Raw genomic sequence first — 13,539 nt, 5'->3', positions numbered from 1 at the left:
AGGAGTTGTTCCACTAATATTCCATGGAATAAATAATAATATGGTTTTGAGCTTGGGTTTGTCCAGAACATGTTAAGCAATGGAGTGACCCCACTCACATCAACACAAAAGGGATCATGAAGTGTAATAGTTAGTTTTGTATGGAGTGAGAGTGAAACTCATTAGGAAAGAATCCTCATTGACATGCCCCATCCATCGACTCCTTGATTATAAAGGGTGATCCATAAAGAATGCCGAATTTGAAAAGGATAAAAAAAAGGTAAAGTGCTCCCCTGTGCTTAGAACAATGCCATGAAGGCATATAGGGGGTGTGAGGGTAACGCCCCACACTTTCTTGATCCAGTCGTGAGTGGGGGTGATGTGATCAGCATCACACCCCTGACTGCCTTTACCCCCCAGGGTTTCCCCCAGGTACGCATGTTATTCGACGCTGGGTGGGTGCCGGGGCCGCTTCCATCGTTAGAAAATTTCCCGGATTTGAACCGGCTAGGGATCAAACCCGGGACCTTTAGCATGGTAGTCAGACGCGTTACCGACTGAGCCACCGTGGCCACATTTGAAAAGGATGCCATATTTTATTTTTGTTTGGTTGACAGCATTGTTTGTGCGATTGTTGTTATCAGTTATCATTGAGGTTTTGTGTTGAGAAGCATTTCAGTTGTTCTACTGTTTGTGTGTGTTGTTAACGCCATGGAAAGGTACAGTAAGAAACAGTTTTGATTGTCAGAATGCACTACAAGAATGGTGAAAGTTTCGCGATGACTGTTTGGAAACTCCGTACGATACTTGGTCATCTTCATGCACCGAACAAATCAACTGTTCATAGGTTGATCAAGAAATTTGAAGAAACTGGATCAACACAAGACATTAAAAGCCATGGACACCCTCGAAGTCGCTGGAGTGAAGCAAACGTTGCTGTTGTGCGTGATTCTGTTGTTGTGAGTCCTGCAAAATCATATCGCCATCGTGCTCAAGAACTGCATATGGCGCCAACAACAATGCAAAGAATCTTGACGAAAGATCTGCGCTTGCATGCATGCAAAGTGCAGTTAACGCAATAACTGAAACCAGAGGATCATGGAAAACGACGGCAATTTGTTGACTGGATCCTTGAAAGGGAAAGAGAGAATGAGGGTTTCGCAAAGTGCATCATTTTCAGCGATTTAACTCATTTTCATTTAAACAGTTTCGTAATCAAGCAGAATTGCTGAATATGGGGATCTAAGAACCCAAGGGTGATTCAGGAAAAGGAAATGCATCCTCAGAGAGTTACGGTTTGGTGTAGGATTTTGAGTGGTGGTTTGATTGGTCCTTACTTTTTTGAAGACGAAGAAGGAAATGCTCTAACAGTGAATGGAATTCGTTACCATGCAATGCTAACTGACTTTCTTTGGCCTCGTTTGGATCAAATGAACATCGAAAATGTATGGTTCCAACAAGTGCCACACTTCAGGAGAAACAATCAATCTGCTGCTTGAGAAGTTCCCAGACAGAATAATCTCGTTGCAAGGAGACCAAACCTTCCTACCTCGATCTTGTGACTTGACACCATGTGACTTTTTCTTGTGGGGTAAACCAAGTCACAAGTTTACCAAAACAAACACCGAAATTTGTTGGAACTTAAGCAAGAAATTTGATGTGTCCTCAACACACTTGATGGGGAAATGTGTGATCGGGTCATGGTCAATTTCATGGACCGAGTGAGGGCTAGTGGGGGAGGGGGGGCAGTCATATGCCCGATATTATTTTCCATGTTTAAACCTTAATATCTCCTGAAGAGAATGGTATGTGTTTTGTGTTTCTTTTTTTTTTTTTTAATATAAATTTCATTTATAGCAACTACAAATCCGGCGTTCTTTATGGATCACCCTTTACAAGGGTCAGTCAAATGAAAACCTTAATTCGTTTTTTATCTAGTAGATTTTTGGAGATAGAGTTGCACAACTCTGCTGAATTTTAATATACATACATATCCATTGCTGATCCATATATATTTTCAAGTCTTGAGTTTGTGGCTGTATATCTCAGGAAGAAGAATCTTTGGGATGAACTCCCAGTTACTTATGACTAGGGAACAGATTTTAAGGTACAGCACCTTTCCAAAAATATAACTGTTTTCATACCGATCGTTTTAGATATGTATTTTAGGACATGAAATCAAGTAAAATAAACACACTTTGTTGCACGTCTTTGCACCTTTTCATGAGATTAGCACATTTATCCCCTTTTTACCCTCTCTTTGGGGCTTCATCACCTTTTTTATTTCTTTTCTTTCATGTTTTGTTAGAAAAGTGGACAGAAAAATTAACGATTTTCACTCTTCTTGAGCAGCTACATAAAATCCTATAGTCTCATTTTGTAGAGCATAATGAGAGCTATAAAATGGTATAACCTGAAAAAGCATTTTATCTGCACTTCTTTTTGCACCTTTTTCTAAACATTTTCAGAACATTTTTTCCCCCCTTTGGTAACCATAATTTTGTACCTTAAAAACCATTCCCTACTTATGACACATTGCGAAGGTCTTTCTACCCATCTAACAGCAGACTGAAGCCATTGTCGTACATCTCCCTCCATTCGTAAACTTGCTGGCATGGTTATCATGCATAGAGATATTGAATTTTCATTTGCCAGAGAATTTCTATAAGTTTTATGTTTCCAGGGAGCAAGAAACCTTCACTAATGCAAGTGCATGAAGGAGGTGCCATCTTTAAAAATGACCAAAATGGTGTTGTGAAGCTCACTTGATCAGTGTTGCAGCCTTAAGGTCATTTTGTAAATAGCAGTTGTTACCTGATGTAAATTTGACCTGTATACAGTCTGTCATATAATTTTTATCAGACTTTTAAGCTTTTCATTTGGCTCATGTGATATCTATATGAACGACAATGACGTCTCTTCATGCCAACTTGTCTGTTTTTATGACCTGATTTTACTACTTTTCTTACTATTGTCATATCTGCATATACTGGGAACACTTTCTTGGTTCTAAAGCTCTGTAGATATGCAGCTTTCAACCACTTGTCTACAAGTACACTCTCAAAGTATATGACACCACTTTGTTTCGACCCTAGATAATTTATGGTTAAGTTGTTCAATATTTGCAGGTTAAAGAGAATTTCTTCAAGTTTCTTAGGTTAAGAAATTGCACATATAAATTTAATAGTAGTCTTGAAATTGTCAAATTTGCACATGCATTTTGCTCCACACTGCATGCTTAAAAATTTCTTCATTTGTCTCACAGTCTGGAAGAAAGTAGATTTTGCTCCTTCCATGTGAACTTGCTGGTGAAAATTGCTCCAAAAGAGTTTTACTGAGTTTTCTGTTTTCATTTTTATATAGCTCGTATAGTTGTGCAGTGATCTACCCACATCCTCAAACCACCCATTTATGATAATATTGATGCTAAATTTATCTTTGCATTCCTATGATCTGATATATTAAGATTTGTTTTCATTCTACTTCTATGGATAATAGTGCAATTTATGGCAGAAGCAAGATGTTTTTTGTATTGTGGATGATTTTATTAACAATATTACTACCACTAGCAAGAGTGCCTGCAGAGGGGGGACTTCCCCCCTTGAGATATTAGAGAAAAATTCATAGAATTAGAATTATGAAATTGTAGCATGAAAACATGAAAGAGAGGTGCAATGAAAGACAGCAGAATAAGTGGTGTATGTGCATCGTGAAATAAAGAACTGTTCATCAACAAAGTGATAGATGTTTATGGAAAGGAAGCAAGTGAAATCCAGTTTCTTTTTAAATAGTAGACTCAAGTCTGAACTTGAGAACAATGCCAAGGAATTTTAATTCAATTTCAATTTTATGAAATATAATAATAGTAATAATATGTAAAACATGAGTTTTTATGACTGAAGGGAAAAATATGAAATCTTACTTTCTCATCCAGGGCTCAAAGTTGAAATTCATAGCTTGAAGGGGGTGGGGTGCTTTGCCCACTTTGTGGAAAGGTTGGGGGGTGCTTATATGGATCACATGTAGAAAATTGCAGTGGAGGAGGGGATGCCTATGCAAATTATTCTAGTGAGGGGATGCTTTATGAGTTTTTTTATTCTTCTGCACACCTCTGAGAAGAAATTCTTCAGGTGGCCTTGACCACTAGGTGTGCTGATTAAAATCAATGATGATAAAGTAGGTGTAAGGATGAATGCATTGCCTGAAATTACAACTTAGGACCTCCATTTCATAGGCACAGCCCTTAGGGTTCCACTGCATATGCCTTGTGCTTAATTTAAAAATTCAGTGTGGAAAAAGGTGGAATGTGCAAATTTGATTGTATCAACACAGCTGTACTACCCACAAAACTCTTTTTTAAAGTAATGTGTCTCAAGATAAGAATCGAACGTCTTTTTACATATGTAATGTTAATTTGTTTTAAAAAAATATGATTTTATTAAAAAATGTGGTATTTGAATACCAAACTTAATCATTATGGATTATTGCATATAGAGGTAACTTATGTAAGTACTAAATACGCCTTCTGAAGTTTGACATATAACATTTACTAGTTTATTCATTTAGTTTTATGTTTAATAGTAAAGACATTGTTTAGAGTTAGATTTTTGAAAATCATATTTCCTTGTTCTTCAAATCATGTCAGATCCATTGGGTACAAGTGGTAAGGTTTCAAGACATATGCATGAGTGCACATAGCTCTAGTTAATTATACATACATTGATATGCATTGCTTTTATTAATTTTAAGCATGCTTTTACTTAACTGTTACGAATTATACAAAAATGTTCACATAGCTGCACTAGTAGTGTGTTATTGCCTTAGTTATAAAAATATAGGGATGCATAGTTGTAAGCAATATGTATTTATGATTACATTGTTGATGTCATTGATACTGCATCTAACAATCACCTTATACTTGTACATGGAAGAATCCTATGAAGTATCAAGTTAATATTTTTCGAGAAGACAGATTTGAGTTACATATAGTAAATTCAACTCTACTTTTGAAACGGAATAAAGAGAAAATTGTAATATTATTTTTTTCATAATAAGGATCTTCTACAAAACTAAACACCATTTTGCTTCACATCTTTACATATACAAAAAGATCCATTCATCCATAATACTTGATCTGCTGCATCCTACGTAAAACAAAATTATAGCTATTGACTTTGAATTTATAATTTGAAACCAGGTTGTCACTAGTTGATTCCAAATGAAAATATGCACTGCTAGCTTAGTCAGCTAAAATACACTTTTAACTTTTTTTATCAATTTTATGGCAAGGCGAAATGCTCAAATTGCTGCCATGGTGCATGAAATTTGTTGATAGAAAATTTTTGAAGAATTAGAAGTTAGAGTGTTTAGATGTAAAATAGTGTTAGAACAATCAATAGAATTGTAGAGCACTCTATGCTTGACATCTTATGTTCCATAAAATACTCAGCACATTGTGCAGTAGCATTTAAATAAAGATAATGATTACTGAAAGAAACACAGGAATAAATAAGTAATAGAAGAGAATATCACATTGAAATAATCACCAAGTTAGAGATTGTATATAAATGCTAAAGTGTTCACTTCAGTTTAATCTGAATTTCATGTGCATGAATATGTAATATTTTCTGCCTCTGTTAAATACATTAATTTCTGGCCGAAAATGTTTGTTTTTAGTCATATTCTTAAGGAAATATGTTTAAAAATAGTAAGTAGTTACAACAGTAGCTAACGTTCATATTAAGGCTCTCATGATAGACTAACGATATTGTATTTTAATCCTGATCAAAAGCTTCTGGAAAAGACTGGTAAAAAGTGTTCTTAGTCATAAGATGAGATGTACTTAAAACATATGGAGTATTAACTTTTTGAAAAGTTAGTGAATGTTTGAGGCTCCAGCAAACATTGAATCTGAATTTTTACCATACTAAGTCACTGTTCTACCAAGCCAACATTTAGTTTGTAACTCACTTATTCAACATTTACATGATTGGCATTGATCCAGTTTCTGGTCCCTAGTTGAACTCCAAATTCTCACCAACTTTTCAGCATGTGCAAGTAAAATATGCTTTTATTGAATGATGTGGTATTTGAACACCAAACGTAATAATTATGGATTACTGCATGTAGAGGTAACTTGTGTCAGTTTTCTATTAGCTTCTTTTGTTTGTGTATAAATATAATACTTTACTTCAAGAACCAATACACAATACATACATTTTCTAGCCAAAATATATGCAACCAAAGCATACACTTAAATAACTCCTAAAATCTGAAATATGTATAGTGAATTACATAGTTCCTTGTGAAAACTCCATACATTCTTATATACTATGCTGAATAATGAAATTTATACATACACTACAGTCCCGTTCAACTGAATTTGATGAGACCGATGGTGCTTTGGTTGAATGAAAATTCGACTAAACCAGAATAAAGGTTTTTTGATATACATATAGTACGTACATTTTAATACGTACAGTATTTTGATATACAGTACATATGTATTTCAGCGTCTAGGCATAAATAAAAAGCTTACTATAATACATAGTCATTTAACTCAAGAACTCCAGCATAAAACACGGTCTTAGCGATTTGGTTAACCTGGAAATTTGGTTAATCAGGATTCGGTTAAATGGGACTGTAGTGTATTTAGATATGTATAGAGTATTTGTGAGAGTTTGTGTTTCAAGTTCACTTTATGCTCAAATCTTAAGTTATGCTAGATCTTAAGTTTAAAGTGGGATTCAAACCACTGTGCAATATGCCTTAACCAGATCCCATTGGTTACAAGGTGATAGTGTTATAATTATTTCATTAATGAGGAGTGTATATTATTTGTGAATCATTACATATATTACAAACATTTTACACAGCAGCACTTAACAATTATGATCATGACATTCAATGTAGAGTGACATTAAATAACCAAATACAAACTAGTCTTGACAAGTAGCTAGCAAGAATTCTTCTCATAAGGTAAATATCTTATTATGTATTCATAAAGCTTGGGATAATTGCAATAATGAAAAGGGACTTCTGATGATATCAACATCAAGTATAAGTAATTTTGTTACTTGACAAAGAGCTTCAAATAGATTATTATCAACACCAAGAATCTGAATCCTTTCCAGATTGTCAGTGTGGTTTCATTCATACCACTAAAAATGTTAAAACTGTAATCACAATGACTGAAACTCTTTCAGTATCTAAACATTTTTACACAATTTACATGTATCTTTCCCAACAGCTGTAAAGAGAATGAAAACTAGTGTCAATCACAATGTATATGATTAATGATTGATTTAACAAATAAAGTACTCAACAGTTTTATTTTTAAAAGCAACTAATTACCAATAAACGTTCAAAAACTGTCATATTTTACTTTGTCTGTATTACATATATTTTTTCATGAAGTTTAATAATAATAATATGACAAGAGAGTATCTCAATAACACGAAAAGGCAATTATTTGAAAAATTATTTTATTTTGCTGTGTTTTTCTACTTTGAAATTGTAGTGATGGATCCTTTGTGTAGTATATGTCTTTACATGTTATTGAGCTACTTTTCTTGTGTTGTTTATGTTAGAGATGAAAGAAATTGAAATTTTTGCCAATACCAAATTAATACGAATTTCATACTAATAACCCATTCACTATAACTAATTCACTATAAAATTGCAAACATTCCATGAAGAACATGAATTGCTTATTCACATTTTTACTTAATGTATTAACAATCGGATTGCAACGGGTTTGCCTCAGAAAACATTCCATATTTATTTCACAAAGTTAAAGTGTATATTTACAGTAATACGGGCTTAATAAAATTATTTGCAATATTATCTATAAAACTGATACATCAATAAGAGAAAAAGTGGGAGTGAGTGAATGAGTGTGTGTGTGTGTGTGTGTAAAATGTCCCACACATTCACAGTCTTGCCCATTTGTGGAGACGATTTGATCAGCACCATGCTCCAGAAGGTGCTCCCTCACCCAGAGTTGCCCACAGGTATATCCATTTATCAGGAGGCTTGGTGGACTCCAGAGCTTCTCCATTCAAGGACACTGCTGGGAAATTCCCACATGAAATCACACACCACCCTGGGAATCGAACACAGGTCTCCCACATGGCAGCCAGATGCCGTACCAACAGAATCATCATGGCTCTCATTTATATTTATCCAGATAGATGGACAAATTAATATAATATAAAATTATACATAACTTTAAAATGTATGTTGTACACTGTCCACTTTTAAAGTAACTGTTTAGTACACTTCATTGTTTAGTTAATTGTTACTTACTATGCCCTGTAACTGGCATTATACTTCAAACTATTTATAGTACTTGAGAAAGATCCATGTGAATTGTGTGAATATTTTGATGTATTAGAAAGTTGCAGTTAGTATTTGTACAGTTTCATTGTTATCTATTAAAATTCTGAGTCCACCAATAATTGAACTTGAGCTAATCACAAAAAGAAAGTATTCCACCAACGTTGCTTGTCAAGAATACTGCAGTGTTTACACATCCAAAGAAATAAATTATCCCTTTTGTGCATAAGTTATTTCATCACAAAGGCTGAGTCAATACAATTTTAACCAATATCTCTAACTAATTTCACTAATACTGATATTTTAACAATGTTACAATTTATAACAATTCAGAATACTTACAAATGCTAATATATAAGTATTCCATTATAAATCGAATATTCTAAAAACATTTGTTCACATATGAGAAAATCAGGAGATTACACAATGTGTGGGGGAAATTCATGAGAATTATGAATTTTGTTTAATTTCTATGTAAAGGGTGTTTTTTTTAAGAGTGATAGAACTTTCGATAGGGATAGCAGTCATTTGTTTTGTTTTGATGACATGTTGTTTTGTCATTTCATATCAATGAGCATTGGCAAATGATCATGGAAAGACTGACGCCGCAACAACATTTACAAATTGTGGAAATATATTTCCAAAATCAATGTTCTGTTCGCCAAATGTATAGAGCACTTCGGAAATATCGGTGCTGTCAGTGAATTGGCCTCACAAGATCATGGGACCTAACGCCACTGGATTATTTTCTTTGGGATATCTAAAATCTCTGGTTTATGCTGATAAACCAGCAACAATTAATGCTTTGGAAGCCAACATAACTCGTGTTATTAACGACATACGTCTCCAATTACTTGAAAAAGTGGTTCAAAATTGGACTGATCGAATCTGGTTCATCACAGCTAGTCGTGGTGGACATACACCGGAAATTATTTTCAAAAAGTAAATGTCAGAAAGCTATCTTTCAAATGAAAACACAATTGGCTTCAAACTTATTTTTTTTATGTGTTCTATTTCAATTCAAAGTTCTATCACTCTAAAAAAAAAACACCCTATATATTAAACGCTTTGCAAATGTGTCGCACATTTTGCAGACACTGGACTTTAGAAAAACATCAATTAGTCCTTTCCCTGTTGGAAAGTTTGAGTATAGAGAATTTTTTTCCACAAATGCTTAGTAGGTGCCTTGGGAAGTATTTTTGACTTGGGTGGACAAGATTTGCCACACAAGCAGATGGTAGGGAGCATTTGCTGAGATCTTATTACAAGAGATGACGTGGTTGTTCGCATTGACCCTTTGGTTTGGTTTTCGACTGATAGAAGATGGTGATGTTCGAGAAAATAACTTAAATAAATATCCCGAAAACTTTGTTAGGGCGTATAATTGTTAAAAATATGCTAGACCTTCATAGGGAACATGAATTAAACTGTTGCTCCTTTTGTAGGTGTGGCAGTATGAGGGGACCGATTCAGCTTGTACAAACCCATGTTAGATAAAATCTGAAATTGCAATATAATCACTCATGATAAATATTATTTTTAATGGTAGTATGAAGCCACTTCATTCATGGTATCATTGCATTATGATTACTGACACAGTGGTAAAGTCATCGCCTTTGAGCACAGCGTGTTACAACACTAGAGGTCCTGGGTTTGAATCCTGGCCTGGCATGTGTGTACTTTGTGAGTGTCTCTTGATCAATTTCATCATATCATTATTCATTCTCATCTTCGTGATTAGCCAAAAGTGGCAGAAAAGCAAAGTAAAATAAACCAAATCATACAATCATCAAGGGGTTCCAAGTTCGATTCCAGTGGAGCCTTGTAGTGGTTCAGGTCTCACTTTAAACTGTAGGTCCAGTCCCGATGAGCCTTTCTGTGCATAAAGTGGACTTAAAAGCAAACTCAACGGTAATATTGAATTTATTGCAATATGCATTAAGTGAAAGTATCTATGGATCTTTTTATGCAAAAGATAACTAGAAAAACAAAAAACAAGAGACAAAACGCTTTACAAATCATCTTCATTCACCTTCTAAATACAAATTACAACTTACTGACTCAATTTCCATCAAAATCGGTCAAGTATTAACAGAAATATGGGTAGTTTTGTGATCGAGTGGCCCCCATCTTTATTGATGTCATAGTGGGAAAATGTCCACCCAAGTCAAAATTACTTCCTAAGGCACCGAATAAGCATTTGTGAAGAGAAGTTATCTATACTCAAACTTTCCTACAAAACCATAGCCAGGTCCTGGACTAAATTGGCATCAGTGATAAATTCAAAGCAAAAATTTCTGATACCAATACCACTAACCGATACCAGGTCAACCCTGATTGTCACTTACTTGACGCGTAGACATAAATGTCAGTTTTAGCTTAGAATCATAAAAATGACATGATTCTGTAAGAATCTCAGATTCCAAATACAAATGACCCATACACTAAAAGTACTTACAAGCCTTTGTCAGATAGATGATGTTATTGTATTTACATTATTGCATTTAGACATGTTTTCTTTGTACCAACTTCTCATTTACTTAATAGTATATATGAATTGCGTAATTTACACTAAACAAATTGCAATATGATCATTTCCATTCCAGGGAACAAAAGTAACACTCCACGAAGCATAAGTCCAAGTTCGACTGCAACAGCTCCGAAGGGCAAGGAAAAAGTTCAACCCTTTGGCCCATTTCCAAAAGGTATGAAAACATGCTCTTTTAAAAGAGTTCAGTTTCTTTTGTAAATGTTTCATTAATAACCGTAGCATTCTTGTGTGCTATATAGTAATGGTCCAATTGATAGGGTATCTAACTGTGTGTATTGGATCCAGATTTAATTCCCAGGGTGGATGATCTCAGGTTGGGAATTTCTCTGACAACGTTCAATCACCCAGTACTATTCCAAAACTCACTAGGTCTTTAACGAAATGATTTACTACAAAATTCAAAGTACAAATTTACTGCTGGCAATGCAGCAAAATCAATGATGGTTATAATATAAATACGAGAACAATGTTTGTTGTCTGATAATAATTGCAACAAAGCTACATATTGTTGTAATCCCGTTTTACCTGGGATCTGAGGTCACAGGGAAGTTTCATTTAAACATTTAGGTAGAGCTAAATAATATCTGTTGGCTGAACCTGCTCCGTAGGAGGGTAGAGATATGGAAAGTTGGTGTAAAAGGTTATTCACACTTGTTCATACCTGGTAGATGTGTGTGATGTCTTGTCCTGATGCTTCTCGCAGACCGAATCATGACAGTTCCAAGGTTCTATCCAGCGACCCTCAGCTCACCAAACCGAGCAATCCCTTGCGCCTTGTAGCATGCTAGGCAGCGGTAACTCCGTGTTCCATCGTCGTAGTTCAGCAGTGTAATGTGTTGTAAAGTAATTAGACTAATTATCCATGTAGCGTCGATGAGTGTCAGAATCCAAAAGAGAGCGAGCTCCGGGTAGGAGCTTGCTTTTATCATTCTAGGCGTCGAAAGGTTAAACCTTTCGAACGTGGTAGATCCTGTTTAGATCCACGCGTTTGCCTATCCAGTTCCTTGTTTTACGGAAGTTACAAGTTAGCGCATTCTTGGGATCACTCGCTGGTCGGACAAGTCCAGGAAATAAACAAGTGTGAATATTAACATGACGAGGTTTTCTCGGTTTAATAATCTCCATATCTCTACATTCCCCTTGTTGAAATAATCGAACCACTCTGTGATGGTCGACTACCTCGTCCGGAGTAGGTTATATTTAAAAATTATGATTTATTAACATATCAAACTCGTAGAAAACCAATACAGCAAGTCAATCACCAGAAGATTCACATCACCATAAAAAAAAATTGAAATCACCAGAATAGTCATATCATCAAAAATAACGTAGCACCAAACACCGTTGAGAAAAATATAAAAACATGTAGAGAAAAAAAATGAAAACTGTAGGTCATAGCCTCTTATAAACTCAAAAAGTACGAGCACAAATAACTAAGTTCTGAGGCATGGATACAAATAATTACATAAGTGTGACACTGAACCAGTTTTGAATGAATGATGACAACACGAGAAAAAAAAAAAACACATGTCAGCACAGTGTGAACAACTGCCGTATAACGCACGTGGTTGTATTTACTGTGTGCTGAGTTCAAAGTACACTCGGCATATCACACACGATGCTGGGGCGGAGCCTTGAGGTGAGTTGCCATGGCAACGCTGTAAACTTCATGTCGCCATAAGCTGGACATTCTTTGCAGCTGACGAAAAAAAAACCACAAAAGAAAGAGACGTATCTCTAATCCAGTATGGGCAGTACCCATGGGCACAAACTTTTGGCACTGTAAAGGACATGCGTGTGTATTAATTGCGCGTGCCTGACGGTAGTTGACGTGGCTGAGCACCGGAACACTTTTAGCCGATGAAAAATAACATTAAGTATCATGTGTCGTCAGTAAACACGGGCAGTACGCATGGAGTGGGCGGGGCCTTGTCGATGTAGATCGCCGTGACGTCATGGTAGGGCAGTCTGGAAGTCAAGTTTGCGATGGCGCTTTGGGTCAAGAGACATCCTGAGTAAAGCGCTCCACATCTGGGTCGCGGCCTGGGAGATGGAAAATCAGCCATGTGGTCCAGACGGGAACGGGTCCTTTGGTGCTGGAACTCCACAAAATCGTTGTCGGTCTCTGCGATGAGCCTAGGTCTCTCACTCGATGGTACAAGCCGGTGGTCGTCATGGGTCCGGTAACATCCGTGGCGATGAGAATGAAACAAGCGCAAAAAAAAAGGAAAAATTAGGAAAAATGTAAAAGGTAGTGGAGCAGAGTTACAATAAATGATGACGGGTTATAAAATCAATTGAAAAGGGACTTTCAGTTAAAACTGGAGAATTATTTTGGGGGGGGATGGGAGGTAATATCTAATTTAAATGACGGCGAAGGGGCGTTATTACGTATTTGATGTAGAGTTTTTAAGGGGGCCTGTTTATGATTAACAGGTTTACATGAGGGGAGTTCGCCGGGGGGGAATGGTGGGGAATAATTCCATGTTGTAAGGAAAGTTCGCCGGGGCGCAACGGGGGGGAGTTAGAATAGTCGGCTTAGCCGGGAATGAAATGAGAAAAGAAAGGAGAATTCAGCGATAATAGAACGAACTAAGTGATTACGAGATATTTCCTTCTGTAATATGTGTAAATGTCGTTTATAAAAGCAATTGCAAGAATTTTACGTGTCT

The 13,539-nt window shown here is 35.8% G+C and overlaps 1 protein-coding gene across 15 annotated transcripts in view; it reads left to right on the top strand.

Annotated features, from left to right (window-relative positions):
* Rab3-GEF (Rab3 GDP-GTP exchange factor) overlaps nt 1–13,539 on the top strand; it is a 335,149-nt gene that overhangs the window by 252,398 nt on the left and 69,212 nt on the right. For 13 of the 15 annotated variants that reach the window (XM_083134034.1, XM_083134032.1, XM_083134030.1 and 10 more), the window contains 2 exons: nt 4,625–4,642; nt 10,923–11,021. In XM_083134034.1, the coding sequence (XP_082990160.1) occupies nt 4,625–4,642; nt 10,923–11,021 (117 nt within the window). The remainder of the gene's footprint in view (nt 1–4,624; nt 4,643–10,922; nt 11,022–13,539) is intronic. The other 2 variants (XM_083134044.1, XM_083134031.1) reach the window with 1 other exon arrangement.

Source organism: Lepisma saccharinum, chromosome 13 (assembly GCF_977018435.1).
Source record: "Lepisma saccharinum chromosome 13, izLepSacc3.1, whole genome shotgun sequence".
NCBI lineage: Eukaryota > Metazoa > Arthropoda > Insecta > Zygentoma > Lepismatidae > Lepisma > Lepisma saccharinum.
Note: the sequence above shows the minus strand (reverse complement) of the source record. Positions and strands in the feature narration are given on the sequence as shown.